The sequence below is a fragment of the Ochotona princeps genome, chromosome 6, assembly GCF_030435755.1.
Source record: "Ochotona princeps isolate mOchPri1 chromosome 6, mOchPri1.hap1, whole genome shotgun sequence".
Lineage (NCBI taxonomy): Eukaryota > Metazoa > Chordata > Mammalia > Lagomorpha > Ochotonidae > Ochotona > Ochotona princeps.
The window spans coordinates 46,092,597-46,110,451 of NC_080837.1; the positions used below are offsets into that span (position 1 = coordinate 46,092,597).

Here is a 17,855-nt window from a genome sequence, read left to right on the forward strand (position 1 = left end):
GAACAGCTGGGAGGTAGATTTCCCTGGGGAGTTTGCAGTGAGGGCTGTGGCCACAAGATGGTAGTGTACCTCTGCTGATGCAGAGTCCGGGAGGTTCACTTAAGAAAACTTCGAATGAATAGGCTCCAGTGGGGGCAGAGACTTTTCTTATTGGTTGAATAGACAATATGAAAACCAGCATGGTTGTTAGAGGAAAGAAGGGGTCAGCTGAGAATCAAAACTCCCCCGGCTAGAGCCTGCAGCTAGAGTCTGTCCGAACTGGGAAGAATCATGAAGACATCCATCGAGGTTTCACTCCTGTTCTTGTGGCTGCAGCTGGACTGTGAGTTGAGGGTTTGTGAGCAACAGAAGAAATTAGTGAATGACTTTGTAATATCTAACTATACTCAGGTTTCCTGTGCTTATTGTTGAAAAAGAAAATGCTGGAGAGTTAATGATTGGATTTTTTTTTTTCTGCGTAGGGATGAGCCGAGGAGAGAATGTGGAGCAGCAGCCTTCTACTCTGAGGGTCCAGGAAGGAGATACCTCTGTTATCAACTGTACCTACTCAGACAGTGCTGCAAACTATTTTCCATGGTACAAACAAGAAGCTGGGCAAGGGCCCAAGCTCTTCATAGACATTCGCTCCAATGTGGAAAAGAAAGAAGACCAAAGATTCACTGTTTTGATGGATAAAAAGGCCAAGCATGTCTCCCTGCACATCGCAACCACCCAACCCGGGGACTCAGCTGTGTACTTCTGCGCAGCGAGTACACATTGCTCCCCAGGCACCTGCATCCTGTACCCAAACCTGTGACTGGACTGAAACCTCAGACCCCTTTGTTTGGCACAGATTTTCTAAGAAAACTATTTGCTTTATGGTTTGTTTGCAAATGGAAACTAAAAGCATAGAATAAAAAAGATTAAGTCCAAGATGACAAAAAATTAGTTCAGGAAATTTTGTTGGCTGTCAGCTAGAATCTTAAAAATTGATATGCTTTTATATTTATTTTTAATGGGCATACAGAACTATAATACCCACGTGGTATAATGTATTGTTTAAAATGTACACAATGTGTGATATTTAAATCAGGGTAAGTATTAGTATCCTTTTCCTCTCCTCTGTATCTTTTTTATTGTCAATTACAGTTACCCTGCTGTATAACAGAGTAGCACACCACTGTCTCCTATCTGGATCTCAGAACCTGTTAAGAGTTCCATCTCAGAACCTGTTAAGTGTTCCATCTATCTTTCCTTATGCACCCCAGCTTCTGACCATCTCCATTTTACATTCACCTCCATTCTACATGTTTCTAGGGAAACAGGAGATTGCATGGATTAGTTGCATGGATCAGAGGAGAGCCCGTACACTAGAGCAGCTGTCTCTGGTTCACTGAAGGCCTAAACACAGGGAGTGGTAAAAAGATTCATTCAAAGACTTTAACAACCACCTCTGGAATTGATCTTTTTTCTTAAAGATGTACATATTTTTATTGGAAAGGCAGATTTTACAGAGAGGAGTTAGGGAGGATATTCAATCTGCTGGTTCACTTCTCAAATGGTCACAATGACTAAACAAGGATTAGCCTGTTGAGCCACAGTGCCAGTCCTCCTATTTTGGTCTTTATAAACAGAGAGGAAGAAGGTGACCTTTATAACAAGACTCAGTGACTGAAGCCTCCACATCAAGCTTTTTGGAAGAAAGAATTAGGGGTTTTTTTGGCTTTTTGGCCCCAAAGTAGGTCACTGAAAAAGAACTGGAAGTGAGGAGGAAAATTATTTTATCAATAGATATGTCTAGAGATACACAGTGCTTAGTCTGAACAGTTTTGTCTTATTAATTTCTTGCTTAACACAATAGCACACATAATCGAGTGGTGACATGATTATTACATCTTGCATGGTCTTCAACATGTCACAGATAGCAATTTTAAATAGTTGCCAATCTCCCAGTTCTGTCACAGATACAAAGAATACACATGGCAGTTGGTCAAATCACCAGTTTTCTTTCAGACATGCCTCTGTATATTTTCAATACACCTTGGTGTATTTGAATTATTTTCAGGTTAAGAGTTGGTTAATTTAAAAGGAATATGCGTTTGGAGGGACTCCTGGTCAGTGACCAGAGAAGTCTGATATGGCAAACACAAACTCCTCACACCAGGAAACACCCATTTCCTTTCCAGTGCAGCAGTGGAACAAAGCCCACAAATCCTCCCTTTGCCTGGTGGGGTCAGTCTGCAGAGTAGAGCCCTGGAATTGAAAAAGAACACGATGTTCTCCAACCTGGGGAAGACCTCAAACATATGGCTCTGCAGTCTGTTGGGGGTGATCATGGCTTCAATATGGTTGGCACAGAGCACAGATTTAAAGTGACTGGAAAGTTGGTCTGTGATTCATTATAATGTTAGATAATGCACCTCTCCTAATGTTTCAGGAGCCATTTTTTTAGGAAGAAATTTATTTATTTTTATTAGAAAGGCAGAATCACAGAGAGAAAGAGAGACACAGAAAGATCTTCCATCCATTGGTTCTCTCTCCAAATGGCCACAACAGTTGGAGCTGAGACTATGCAAAGCCAGGAACCAGGAGCTTCGTCTGGGTCTCCCATGCAGTGAAGGGTCCCAAGGCTTTAGCCATCCCGCACTGCTTTCTCAGGTCACAAGTAGGGGGAGCTGGATGAGAAGTGGCATAGCTGGGAATTGATGCTGGCAAGGTGAGGATTAGCCAATTAAGCCATTGTGCTGTGCCTAGCAGCCATGTTTTAAAGAAATAATTGTTTATTTAAAAGTTAGACTTACAAACAGAAGAACACACACACACACACACACACACACACACACACACACACACACACACACTCTTCCATTCTCTGGTTCTCAAGTGACTGCAATGGCCCAGGAGAAGCCAGGCAAAAGTCAGGAGCCAGTAATGTCTTCTTGGTCTTCAATGCAAGTGTCTTGGACCCAGGCACTTGAGATATCTTTGGTTGTTTTTCCCAGGCCGTGAGCAGAAACCTAGGTCAGAAGTGGAACATCCTGGAATTGAACTAATGCCCTTATAGAATGTTGGCATTGTAGGCAGCAGCTTTACCTGCTATACCACAATGGCTCAAACAGCCATCTTCGAACACACAGTTCATGCACCTATTTTGTTTTTGCATATTGTTATGTTGCTCTCATTTGCTGTAACTGTAAGTTCCCCAATTATTCCTGAATTCGGAGACTAATATGGGCTTCAACATGACCTTCCCCTTTTCAACAGATCTGTAATATTAATGATTATTATACTAAATGCTTCCTTTTTCAGAAGGTGAATTCTGTGTTTTCATAATGTTAACAGCGTGTGCGCATATTAGCCACACTGATTTCTGAGACTTCAGGATACATGAGAAGTAGCAACGCCCATCCCTTTTTGTTTAAGACTGGAGCTCGATACTAAGGAAATGTAACTTCTTACACCAAGGGCTTCATCTCCTAGGAAAGCATTTTCCACCCTCATACCAGCAAACCTGCATAAGACATAAAAGTAGTTTATATTGCCAGAGGAGGAAATTAAAACAGTATTGGCTTAGGGCACTGAAATGGAGGTGGGTGGGATTTTTGTTGTAGTTGTTAAAATGGGCCTCAGATGTGTCGATAGTGACCGTCGTGAAATGGGTGCATGTAATTCTCATGAATTAGGCCAAATTGATGCTTCTGAAATAAAATTCACTGTCTTCTGTCAAAATTTTTAAAACCATACCCCTTGTTTCTTGAGGTGGCTGCAGCAGTTAAATATGACTCCTGACCAAAAGGTCACATACCAGGGATTTGGGCTGTGAAACCAGCCACCATTTTGTCCAACCTCAGCACATATTTTCAAAGCTGCTCGAATTTTGTATTTTCCCAATAGTGATTCTAATAGGCCTCAGATAAACATAACTTCTTCCAGCCTGGTGGATTTTAGCTCAGACCACAATGATTGTTATGTGAATGGGAAAGTACAATATAATGCATAAATATATTGAGAAGAGAGTAGATAGCCTCACTTTTCCATAGGAAGAAAGTATAACATTAAAAAATAATAGTATTCATATTGTGCATAGTGACAAAAATAGTATAGCCATATTTTATACTCCTTTAATCTCCTGGGTAATATCTCCTCCTGGAAATACACAGTGTGCCACTCTTGATGGTCATTTGGATCATAAAACGCCATTAGTGGTGATCTCAGACTCAAGCAGATAATTATTCACATGGCCAGATAGGCATTGGCTGCCCTAGAGTCAGGGATATTTTCAAGGGGAATCCTGTGTGTCAACAGAATTCATAGACTTTTCTTTTTGCAGCTCCCTCTTTGCCTCATGTCAAGTACGTATGTGCAAGGGACCATGAGCAGCCAGACCTCCAAGATGTGGAAGCTTCACGTCCCAAACAGGTGCCAAGTTATAAACTACTGCTAAGTTATAAAAATTGCTATCCTAAAGCTATGGCATTCTATCAGACATCTACCATCTATTTATAGTCCTGATGCAATTTATCAGTCAGGAATAGATTTTACCATAGAAGGCTACCTGATATGACAGCTGCCATTTCACCTTCATTGCATTTCCAATGGAATTGAGGTAGAGAGTTGACCTAATTTGTTCACATAGGAAAGGATTTTGTTAAGCCTTTATTCATGGAGTTTTCCCCATTCTTAATTATCATAAAAATTCGGCAAGTAATACCATCATGATGATAATCTTATACATATGTATAAAGTATTCTGCATTCAATATCCGTAAGTGGCATTGTTGGGTTATAGGATTTACCCTTGTAAGTTTCTGTTTGCTATTGTTCTGCAAAACATTCATTTTTTTAAAAAAGATTCATTTTATTTTATTGGAAAGTCAGATATACAAAGAGCAAGAGAGACAGAGAAGAAGATCTTCTGTCTGCTGATTCACTCCCCAAGCGACCACAATGGTTGGCACTGTGCTGATCTGAAGCCAGGAGCCCAAAGATTCTTCTGGGTCTCCCGCATGGGTGCAGGGGCCCAAGGCTTTGGGCTCCACTTGACTGCTTTCTTAAGCCACAAGCAGAGAGCTTGATAGGAAGCAGGGCAGCTGGAATACAAACTGGCACCCATATGGGATCCCGGTGCATACAAGGCAAGGACTTTGGTTGCTAGGCTACTGCCCTGGGCCCTCCCCAAAATATTCTAAGTGATATTTGCTGAATAAGTGATATTTGCTGAATTGCTATGTTCTTACATCCTTGTAAACTTGTAGTATTTGCTGAATTATATCCCCATTTCAGTACATTGGGTTACAAGCACGCAGGCTGCTTGTGCTCACATGCTTTTTGCAATGTTGGTCCCTAGAGGAAGCCAACACCAGAGACATGGTACAGAATTGATCACAGGAAACAAATACACAGAATGAGATTCTGGGATGAAGTCTTGACAGTCAGATGGTAGCAAGGGCCCCACTGATAGAGGTACATGGCTGGTGGTAAGTTGTTTGAGGCCGCAGTAACAGAATTGATGATTTTAATGACTTGGCCTGGGCTGCAAGTGTAAGTTGATGCAATGGCTTGAGTGATGCTCTCAGTTGCTGATAAGTGTTGTGATAATGGTAATTTTTTGTGTGCTGAGAAGTTGGTTTATTGTTAGTTAATCAGGAAGAGCAACCAACCAAGCAACCAACCACCCACCCACCCAACAATAACACCAGCACCAGAGTGGAGCCAGTCTTTTACCATCTCTAAGCAACAATGATCGTCAGAAAATAATGGCTACTGCTTCCTGTGTGCCCACCAAATCTTGTGAAAATTTAAGTTTTTACTTATAACTACAGGCCCAGGCTAGCTGATAAGAGAATAATCCAGAGGAAAACTGAGAACTACTGTGAACAAAATGCCAACTTCCTGCAATTACGTTTTTCCAATCTTGAGACTCCTCAAATTTTTCTTTCATTATATTCAGTGATAATTAAATGAGAATTGTTGTAAATATCTGAGTATATGGCATGTTAGGGTCATTAAGTTAAAGGGTGTTGTCACAAATAGAAGATCTTGGGAGGGAAAAGTAGTGTTAGGACTGGAAGGACAGGAATACCAAAAATTTTTAAAGTATATGAATTTTTAAATAGTAGGCAAAATATACACTGTAGCTTTCAGTGAGAAATCAAAATTCTGTATCATTTATTGCATACTCATTTAATGTAGTTTATACACCAAATTACCAAATGCATACGGCACACCTTTAGAACTTAGAACTTTTATGTAATGATATTTTTGTCATTAGCTTAGTTTCCACTTTTTATATGTGGCAGTTCTTATGTTAAACCTAGTTTGAAAATTACAGAAATGCTAAATAGTAATTTAAAAAGCAGTGTGGTCAGCAACACAGTCATAACTTACATTCAGGGGCTGGTGCCTTGGTTTATCAGGTAAAGCCACTGTCTGCAGCACCAGCATCCCATATGGATGCCAGTTTAACTTCTAACTGCTCTGTCTCAGGTCCAGCTCCCTGCTAATGCACTGAGAAAGCAATGGAAGGTGGCCCAAGTGTCTGAGTTCCTGTACCCATGTGGGAGAGCTGCTCAGGTCCAGCCATTGTGGTCATCTGGGGAGTGACCAGGCAGGTAGAAGATTTCTGTCTTTTCTTCTCTCTCTCTGTGATTCTGCCTCTTGAAACCTCACATTTACATATTATCTGCTTTAACTATTTCAGAATCATCTGCTCACACAGTTCTCAGGTTTCTATAGGTTTAAACTATCTCACTCACTTTAGGTGAGAACTGAATTATCTGACAGTGTGCTGGGTTGCAGAATGCCAGCTGAAATAAATTTCTTCATCCCTTATAATATACTTTATCTTCTGGAGGAGAATTCCAAACCATGCTTTCCACAATCCCTTTCGTTTAGTATGTGCTTTAGTTACTGTGAATGAGATACTTTTGTGCGATATTAATAATGTAGAAGATTCTACTGTAGGATCTGTAAGTAGACAAGCAAGCTTTGCAGGTGTGGCTTGAATTCTTGGTTTCTTCCTGAGAATCACTCAATTTGGAGTTGCAGACAGTTCAGCTCATCTAATGCAGAGGGGGTCCTGCACCCAGTCTTTATCATCTTTGTCTCATCAGCTCTTCCAAAGGCCCAATTTTCTGTATTCTGTGTTTTTCTTCTTAAAAACATTTGAGTTTGTTTCTGTTTTCTGAATAATTCTTGACTAATAACTCCTGGGACAGAATTTCTGAGGTCTTGAGGTCAGGTTATGTGAATAAATGTGTTATCACTTGGGAATTACCTTAAGCAATTTATGTCATTGGTCACACAGTTCTAAAACAGTCATCTGAAATGGCTTAGATAATGGATTTCCTCAGAATTGTAGGATTGCTACATCACAAGGATAAGGTTGAATTTAGAAAAGTAAAAGAAATTCTGGAAAGCAAAATTCCTCACTGAATATTTCTGTTTAGAGTTCGGGTAGAGTAGTTTATATTTATATAACAAAAGAGCTGTGAAAAGGAGGAAGACACTGCTTGGTCACAAGGATTTCACAAGAGGTGGCAGGGAAAAGAGAGAGAGGAACGATTATGAACCGAAACAACATAAACTTTCTACCAAAATTGGATCTTGTTGAGTTAACATCTTATGGCAACAATAGAAAGCTTCTGTCTCTGAATTCGTGAGAAATGAACTTCGCAGGACACACAGTGTAAAAGGCTTCCATGTTCAAAGATAAACGTTGGTAATGGCTTGTCAGGAACGGGCACCTTTCCTCCTCATCAAGTTTGTCCTTGGAATGTCAGAGGACGTTTGTTGTAAGCTGAAGGGGCAAGAACAGTGGGAAGTAGTTGTTGTGATTTCACTACAATAATAAAGTAGAATGGTTTGAAAATTTTTGAGGATTCAAGGTTTTTCCCATGCTGACCTTAGAGGAGCTTCTCTGTGACCTTGGCTGTTCAGAGGTTGTTACCAACCACATGAAGAGATTTTTAATTTTCTACATTTTAATTCTGAAAATTTGATATTCTATAAAAGTGGAGAGACCTCCCAACTGTGTTTTAACAATAGCAAGCTTTTATATAAAAAGAAGTGATTCTGTTCACTAGTAGAAATATCCAAGCCATGCTAAATGCTGACACTGAGAACCTTTGATTTCCCCACGTAATCTGTGATTTGATGAAAAGAATTTTATTTAGCCATATTGGTCAATGAACGTACAGATTGATTCATGTAAAAGTCATATTTAAGGTAAAATATCCATTAAATGTTTAGTAACAGAGCAACAAATATTCTGAGGATTCACTATAGAGAATTCTTGCATTATTAAAATTCTACAAGAGAAGAAAATGATGACATAACAGATCATTTCATAGGAATTTAATAACTTCAATTATTGCATCCTTTCAATGCTAAGTTACATATATTTTGTGTTTTAGTCTACATATGCAATGCAGAATTTCCTTTTTACTCAAAATTTATATAAAATGTGCTTCTTACAATCAATGTTTTAAGAGGGTGCAAGAGTATTTCAAACAGCAAGAAGTTCTCAAGAATTTATGCATTCTTTATTCTGGAAATATTTGTTATCTGCTTGCTGGCTATACAACATGGTTCTGCTTGTGACACTAAAGTAATGAGGAGAAGAAAAACTCTTTGCTCTCCCAAATCATCTACTAATGGTTAATTGTGTATTACCCTAAGAATTGAGAATATTTTAGTAGATCATGGGATAGCCAAAAATGGGTACAAATGTAAGAAGAAATAAGACAAATCATTTTCAGAAGTGTACCGATGAGTTTCCATGTCTGATCGTGTCCTGGGAAAATGCATTTATGATAAATGTCAACTCTTCTTTAAGACAATTTGTCAGTTATCTTAGACAAAAAGCCGGAGGTGGAGATAGAGAAATGGGATTGAAGTTTAAGATAACAAATCAACAAGGATTTGATCTTTGCCCACAAGGGGGCACATCTTCCTACACACACACACACACACACACACACTCACTTCCTACTTTTAAGTGTAAGTGCACACACTCATCTTTTTACCGTGATGTTAAACTTTCCTTTCACAAAGAAGTGAAGCTCCAGAGACAAATGTTCAAACTTGCAAACACAAAAGTGCTCAAAATGAACACTTCTGTAGGATCACTGCCTGTGCTGGCTGTGCTACTTTTAGTGATTGGTAAGTAAGGTGGCTGTTACCATTCCTCTTTGTTTCATTCTGTTGGTGGTGGAGTTTTTAACCACAAGTTTCTCTAAGGGGCACAGGCAAGATCACCCCTGAAGTAACTTGTTCTATTGTTTTTTTGTTGTTGTATGTTTTCAGGAGGAAGCAGTGGAGACTCGGTGACCCAGACAGAAGGACAACTGACCCTCTCTGAGGGGGCAATTCTCACTATTAACTGCACTTACACAGCCACAGGATATCCGGCACTTTTCTGGTATGTCCAGTATCCTGGTGAAGGTCCACAGCTCCTCCTGAAGGCCACAAAGGCCAATGATAAGGGAAGCAACAGAGGTTTCGAAGCCTTGTACAACAAAGAAGCCACCTCCTTCCACTTGCAGAAAGCCGCGGTTCAAGAGTCAGACTCGGCTGTGTACTACTGTGCTCTGAGTGACACAGTGACAGGAACTGCAGGGGGAGCCGCGCACAAACCGAGGCGCAGTGAGGGGCCAGGTGCAGAGTGCCTGCCTCTGTGACCTACTCTGCTCGAGGGGGTTGCTATTGCCACTTACTGCCCTATCACTCTCAAGCTGAACGCCGATCAGCTTCAAGAGGAGAAAAACAAGAGGCAGAAATGCTCCCCGCTACCTGCCACCCACCGTGGTGCAGTGACAGTTCACATAGTCTCTCACTCTTAATTCCACAACCCTGCCTGGAATGTATGATTTGAAATGTATGAAATCTCAGTTTGAAGGAAATGGCCTAATGGTTCATCCTTGCATGGAATTCTGGCCTTGTTTTGGTCTTCCAGGCTGACTCTTGTGTTGAGACGCAGTTGTGACAGAGGAGGCTGCAGATGCTTTAAGTTTCCCTGAAAAGCTGGGAGATGAAGGAACAACTTCCTATGGTAGCTTCAGAACCCAATGAATTGGTTCTTAAAGGAAACATGAAACATAATGAAGGAAAAGGAAGAGTTCTAGACATTTTGTCAAATATATTGAAAATCAAGGTGAATTAAGTCTTAGTTTACTTTTGGAGGAAATTGCATTGTATGGATAGACTTGTGTTTTCCAAAAACAATTTATGACCAGAAATTATGAGGGGTTTCTACATTCCTTGGTAAAATCAGGGAACTGCCTTTCTATCAACGAGGCATTACTTAATGTACGTAGACACTGTCCAGGGTCTGCAGAAGACGAATCCTTTCTTAGAGATGAAATTCACTATCTGCCAATGGATGGTTGGAGAACAAAGGTAATTAGGAAAAATAAGTGACCAAACTAGTTATTCAAGAACATTTTTTCCAGAGATGAATGATGTATGTTTCCAGGTTGAAAGGGCATTAGATGTGTCAAATCTGGGATGTGCATTAGGTATCCAGGCTGAATTGTTAAAGACCCAGAATAGTGTATGAATCTGCAGTCTATGCCAGATGTGCAGTCTGATTACGTACACTTGGTGGTTATCAGTATGTGGTTGGGTTAAGGCCTTCAAGATGAATGAGAGCAGTGGTTGAGTTGAAAGACTGGATCCTGGATAATTAACACTTCAGAGGCCAAAGATCTGAGCATAAAGCCCAATACTAGAAAAAAGTGGACAAAGTGGTGGGATGACAGAGTCACTGTGGGAACCAAGAAAATAAGTGATGAGCTCAAGAGTGCCAAATAGGGGCCAGCAAAATGGCTCAACTTGCTGATCTTCCACCTCCAAGTGCAGCATCACATATGAACGCTGGTTTGTGCCCTGGCTGTTCCACTTTCCATTCAGCTGGGAAAGCAGTGGAGGATCGTCCTTAGTCCCTGGGACTTTGTACTCATGTGGGATACCTGAAAAAACTCTTGGCACTTGGCTTCGGATAACTGGCCATTGCGGCCATTTGAGAAGTACAACAGTGGATGGATGATCTTTCTACTTGTCTCTCCTCTCTGTAAATCTGCATTTCCAATGAAAAGAAATCTTTTTTTTAAAGAGTGTCAGATAAAATCTGCACTTTTATCATGAAATTTAGTATTTGAAAGGGTACAGGTGACACTGGGAGGAGTAAAGTTGGCACTTGGAGCTTTGATTACTATTTATAGCCCTTTTTATACTCTTGAGGAATAGTTTTCTTGAGGAATAGCCCTTGTCCATGCTCTTAATGAATTATTTATTTAGTGGATGATTAAACTAATGATTGTAAAAGAAATTAGAAATGTTATTATAACAATTAAAAGAAAGATAAAAATAAAAGGCAGGAGGGTAGGAATACTCTTAAAAACTATATATATGAAATACACTTATATTTTTATACATATACCTTACATAGACTTTTTTAAAAAGAAAAAGGCACTTATTTATTTTTATTGGAAAAGCAGATCTGATTTATATAGAGAAAGAGACAGAAAGATCTTCCATCTGCCGGTCCATTTCCCAAATGGCTGTAATGACCAAAGCTGAGCCAATCTGAAGTTGGGAGCCAGGAACCAGGAGCTTCTTCCAGATCTCCCATATGGATGCAGAATCCCAAGGCATTGGGCCATCCTCTACTGATTTCCCAGGTCACAAGCAGGGAGCTGGATGTGAAGTAGAGCAGCTGGGACATGAACCAATGCCCACTTTCCAGGCAAGGATTTAGGCACTGAGTCATTGCACTGGGCTCTCTTTCATTTTAATTTTTTACAATTTATTTTTATTTGAAAGGCAGATTTACAGAAAGAAGGAGAGACAGAGAAAGAGTCTCCATCCACTGCTTCATTCCTCAAATGGCTGCAACAACTAAACCAGAGCCAATCTGGAGTGAGGAGATTCTTCCAGCTCTCCCATGTGAGTGCAGGGTCCCAAGGCTTTGGGCCATCCTCTACTGCTTTCACAGGCCATAAGCAGGGAGCTGGGTGGGAAGTGGAGCAGACAAAACATGAATTAGTGCCTGTATAAGATATTGGTGTTTGCAAGGTAATGATTTGGCCATTGAACCATTGTACCAGGCTCACTTACATAGATTTTTAAAAAGTAAAAAAAGAAGTTCTTTCAGTAGTGGTAGCAAGACTAAGACTTCAACTGAGATGAAAGAACAATTGAAGAATGGTGCTTAGTGGTTTGGTGATATAAGATATTCATTTTAAGGACTTTTGCCAAAAATGTAGAAGAAAAGGGACCAGTGAATATCTGCGTGCAAAATTATGAAGTTGGCCCTTCCATGCAATACATAAAAATCAATTTTAAAAGATTTATTTATTTTTATTGGAAAGGCAGATTTACAGATAGATGGAGAAACAGAGAGAAAGATCTTCCATCCACTGGTTCACTCCCCAAGTGGCCACAATGGCCAGAACTTAGTCAATCTAAAGCCAGGAGCCATTAGCCTCTTCCAGGTTGCTCCCACATGGGTACAGGGTCCCAAGGCTTTGGGCCATCCTTTATTGCTTTCCTAAGCCACAAGCAGGGAGCTGGATGGGAAATGGAGCAGCTGGGACATGAACCGGTGCCCATATGGGATCCTAGTGTTTGCAAGGCAAGGATTTAGCCACTAGGCCACTGTGCCAGGCCGCAAAATCAAATTCTGATCAAGTACACATTGAAAATAGTAAATCTTCATGACATTGGTTAGGTAAACCCTTAGATATGAGACCAAAAGGAAAAGTAGCAAAATAAAAATATATATTGCACTTTATCATAATTAGGCATGTGTATTATTAATGAAGTGAAGCACCCCAAAATGGGAGAAGATATTTGCAAAGAAATGATTGGATAGAAGCAATTTCAACCACGATACACAGATGGTTCTGACAATGCAACAATAAAAAAATTAGTCACTTAAAATTGGACAAAAAATGTGACTAGATATTTCTCCAAAGTGATACAGAAATGGCCAATAATCAATGTAAAGGATAGTCAGTATTATTATTCCTTAGGGAATTCAAAGACGCATGAGATCCCTGTAAAGAGATAACACAGCAGAATAATAATAAGAGTACAGCAGATACTGAGAACAGGTGAAAAATTGCAATCCTTGTACACTACTGGTGATAAAGTAAAATGGTGCATGCTGCCTTGGAATGAAGAAATTCCCTTCATAAGACGGTATCAAGGAAAATGAAATCATACATCCACACAAAAGCATGGAGAAATGGTCATATCAGAATGATTCGCAATACCGAAATGTAGAAACAAGTCATTGCCTGTTGGTGCATGAGACAATAAAATGTATTATATGCATGTAATAGAACATAATTTAGCACTAAGAAGGAATGACTGACTAATATAAACCACAGCATGGACTTCAAAAATACAGTAAATGAAAAGAAGCCGGTCACAAAAGACCACAATCTGAATCTATTTATATGCAATATCCACAATAGGCAAGCCTATGGCGACATCAAATTATATCCTATCTGGCCTTCCAGTTGCCTAGGTGACTGGGGATGGGTGAGAGACAACCAAGGGTGATTGTTAATGAGTCCTGACTTTCTCTTTGTGTTGATGAAAATGTCGTCTGACTGGTTATGGTGATTTTTGCATAGCCTTGGGAACACACCTACAAGCATGGAACTGTATACTTCAAATAGCCAAATTGTACCAGTCAATTACATTTCAATAGAGATGTAGCCTTGAAAGATGAAAAAAAAATACTGTGAGTCTTGAAAGTATGGATTTTAAAAGAAAATAAATGAAAAGCATAGAAAAGAATAATACAAACATCAGTGGCTTCTCCTAACTCTGTGAAGACTGTTCATGTGTCCTGGCCGCCGCCCTGTGTTGGTGTCACCTCAGGGGAGGCCCCCACTATGCTTGCCTGGGGCATTTGAGCGTGTGCTAGCCTGCCGACCTGCATCTCCCTGCTCAGTTTAGTCTGGTCTTCAGATAGTAGCTAGAGTGTCCCTTTACTTCTTTTAGATTATTAGAAACTCTATCAAAACACATAAAAATGCAATAAAATCTCCCCCACAACCCAATCATTTTCCTTTTTCCTGGGAGTCAAGGTCAAAGGTGTTCTATAAGCTCTGGATGCCCTCAGCAGGAGCCCTTTATTCAGCGCCCCTCTGGGGTTGTTCCACTGGTTAAATCTGTCCAGAAATTACTCACATGGATACGCACAAGCTTCTCTTTCAGCTGTTCTCAGTCTCACCTTTTTGTGAAGTCTACAGTAACATTGCTTCATTCACCTTCATGCTTCATACTTACACTACTTCATACACCTAAACCTATTGAGTTTTTTTTTCCTGAGAAATGTGTATAAACACCCATACTTTTTCCTGAATAGATTTTATTCTCTCTGAGAGAAGGGCTTTTTAGCTTCTATCCATTGCTATGTTATCTGCCATTATTTCAGTGCCTGTATTAAAGCAGAACCTCTTTAAATATTTGTTGAATTAAAACACGGGAAGAAAGGCCTGTTACTGCTACAGAAGGGCTACCAAATTCTAATTAAACACGTTCGTTCAACAAAGAGAAGGTGTGTTTGTGCCGGAACATGTTGAGAAAGGATGTAGCCATTTACTGCTTCCCATGTTGTACATTAGCAGGAAGCTAGAATCAGAAGTGGATGTGGGAATTGGAACAGACACCCTGAAACAGGATCTAGGTGAGTTAAAATTACCGTCAACCAGAGAGTAAAACCTCCCCCTAACAGTTTATTTTTGATCATGATTCTTCTGTCCAAGCTCTAACCATCAAGATGATCTTGCATATTTCCATTTCCTGGAAATATGTAGAAATACCTCCTCTTCAGAGGAGTTTTATTTTCACTCATGGATATTTGCTTATTCCCCTTTCTGTGTCTGTTCCGTTAGGAAGAACTTCAGAAGAGGAGGGAGTGAGCATGTATGTGTATATTGTCCTGGATACCTCAAGTCCACATCCATAGACTACACACTGACCGTGTCACCAAGCCTCCATGTGAGCTCAGTCTCTCTAGTTCGGACTAAAGGAAATGACAAAGCACAGAAGCACCCGACTTGGCCAATGGCGTCCATTGATTACAGAGAAAACGATGACATTTTCCAAACTCGCTTTTTTTTTTTTTTTTTGGTGGGGGAGATTATAGTGGTTGTTTATTAAGGGTCCCAGCATTTTCTTTAGCTGTAGGGGTGAAGGTCTGCAATTCAGTTACACCTGATAACTAGTTATGTAGCAACAGTGTTGTTTCATGGGCCCCGACTTTACTCTGCAGGCGCACAGCAGCAGGCAAGAAATACCTTCTCTACCCTCCTCCATCACCGCCAAGGCAGGACCTAGTCACGGAAGAGCTCAGCCTGAGGTAACTGGTCTGATTCCCATGAGTCATGGACTTGGATATGAATCTGATACGCAATATTTTACTAGTAGGAAAGAATCAATCTTGTTTGTGGCACTTCTGACGTGCCCTCCCCTTCTGCAGTAGAACAAGGTTGAATAACTGTGGTTCCCAAGGAGCTGTTGGTTCCCAAGGACCTGTGGTTCTGTGCGCGACCTCCAGAGGGCGATGCTGTACAGACCAGGGAATCTGCACAAAATCCACTTTCTCGCTCAGCTTGCCCAGCTCGTGGTAGAGACCAGCAGCGAGAAGCAGACCTCGGGAGAGCATCCAGCCTCAATTTAGCAGCGTTTGCACTTTCACCTAAGCAGACAGCTTGGTCATCTTGACTCCCCCTGCACCTCCCAACTCCAAGGTCTCGGTGTTCTCGGCCGCTTCCCGCCCGCCCTCCCGGCCGCCCTCGGGCACTCTCCCAGCAAAGAGGCTGCCACACTTCTAGCCCCAGCCATGCTCTTGATGCTCGCCTCAGTGCTGGGGCTTCACTTAGCCCTGAGTGAGTAAATTCCTCTGGTCTCTGCTGTTGCTGCAGCCTCTGTCAAAAATGCTTCCTGTGCTCATGGACGCCTTGCTTTTTCAGGAGACGCTGGAGCCCAGACGGTGACCCAGCCCGACGCCCACGTCTCTGTGTCTGAAGGAGAAGCTGTGGAGCTGAGGTGCAACTACTCCTATGGGGGAGCTATTTACCTCTTCTGGTACGTCCAGCACCGCGGTCAAAGTCCTCAGCTTCTCCTTAAGTACGTCTCAGGGGACACCCTGGTTCAGGGCCTCCACGGTTTTGAGGCTGAATTTAAGAAGAGCGAATCTTCCTTCCACCTGAGGAAGCCCTCTGTGCACCTGAGCGACGCGGCCCAGTACTGGTGTGCGCTGAGTGCCACAGTGCCTGGGGCTGCAGGGGGAGCAGTGCATAAACCACCCCTGAGTGCAGAGCTCAGAAACTCAGGAGCTCTTTCTGCTCCAACACAGCAAACGAGAGAGAGCGAGCTGGGCTGACCTGGGTACATCGCTGTTATTCTTCAGTTCCTGCTGTGCCCCAGGTCTCACAAATTGTGCAAGATGTATTTGTGAGAATATAGGAGGGCAGAAGGGAGTAAAGACAAGAAGTGAAAAAGAATATCAGCGATCACTTGCTGCTTCCTATCTCCATTCCCTTTCATCTTTTCAACTTTTGGAACTTCATTCTTGACTAATTTTAGTGAGAAGGCTAATTTCAGGTTGGTTGCCATCTTTAGCTCTGGGACATTGCCCAGAAGAACTATGGTGTGCGCTTGCTGAAGATGTGTGTAAGGAGAACAGCTGATTTCTACTGATGGATTCAAACTTGCTATCAATAAACAAGTAAGCTCTATATCAAGGATCCCCAAATAAATGGCATTTCACCTGATCCCAATTCTACCTAAGAAATCAAACTAATGTCCCTCCCTTCCTTCCTTCCTTCCTTCCTTGTATCATTGCTTTCTTCCCTCCTTCCACCATTGCTTTTTTCCTTCCTTTCAAACGTTATCCATATTATTCTTTCAATGATAGATTTTACACAATAAAGCCCTATTTTGTAAAAGTTGAAGTTCTTAATTATTTTCCCCATTAAATTTATGTTTATGGCTTTCCATAGGAGTTTGACTTGAAATAAAATCAACCTGACATTACCACATACCCCATCACCCCGATGTAATGGACAGGACAGCTTACTGAAAAGTGAAATACAGTGCAAGTCGAAGACAACATCCTTGAAAGGAGGGGGACATGCTTCCCAAAATTCAGAAGGTGATTTGAATCATAGACCATTAAATTTTGATATCTTCCATATAGAATGCATTGGAAAACATTCAAAACAGGTGTTTTTATACCCAATAACTTACCAACAAACCTTAGTATGCCACACTACCACTTTTATACTGTGTTGATTTGGAAATATTAGTCTAAAAGCAAAGCCATTCTTTCACCAGGGACACAGGCATGGTTTCACTTAAGGCACATGTGTCTATCTCTTGGACAATTTGGATTCCTTCAGCAGTGAATCCACATGAAAAATAAAGTCAATTAGCTGTGGTTTGACCTGAAGAGGAAATTGACTTATTTCCATGCAATGGAAGCAAGAAATATAGTTGGAGCTTCTTAATATTTCCTTGTCCAGAGGTTAAACTTAATGGGTAACTGCAGCAGCCAAAAAAGATAGAACATCGGAGGTCTCAGATCTTTCTAGAATGAAATTTTGAGGCACCCAGACTAGTGGAGAATTTGACTGAGGGCAAAGGAAATAGACAATAGGGACAAAAGGAATATATACATATTAGTCGTAGTGTGGACACTTACAGAAGCACCATATGCAGATTTTCTGTTTAGAAGAATGTTAATGACGATATCTCCGTAAGTCACTGCAAGCCATCTATACATGATTTATGTGTGGGCTTGACTTGTGGTTGAGAGCTGCTTCAAGAACCTGGATATTGTGAAAGGGTGAGGGT

The 17,855-nt window shown here is 41.0% G+C and overlaps 3 gene segments (V, D, J or C); all 3 read left to right on the plus strand.

The window, feature by feature from the left end:
• The first annotated feature begins 158 nt into the window (after positions 1-158).
• On the plus strand, positions 159-919 carry LOC131480575 (T cell receptor alpha variable 13-1-like). The segment is given in 2 exon segments: positions 159-322; positions 462-919. Coding segments are annotated over 2 exon segments (387 nt in total).
• Positions 920-8,996: 8,077 nt separating this feature from the next.
• Positions 8,997-9,809, plus strand: LOC118759232 (T cell receptor alpha variable 9-2-like). The segment is given in 2 exon segments: positions 8,997-9,140; positions 9,285-9,809. Coding segments are annotated over 2 exon segments (462 nt in total).
• A 5,999-nt stretch (positions 9,810-15,808) lies between these two features.
• Positions 15,809-16,383, plus strand: LOC118759231 (T cell receptor alpha variable 8-3-like). The segment is given in 2 exon segments: positions 15,809-15,886; positions 15,971-16,383. Coding segments are annotated over 2 exon segments (459 nt in total).
• The last annotated feature ends 1,472 nt before the right edge of the window (positions 16,384-17,855 follow it).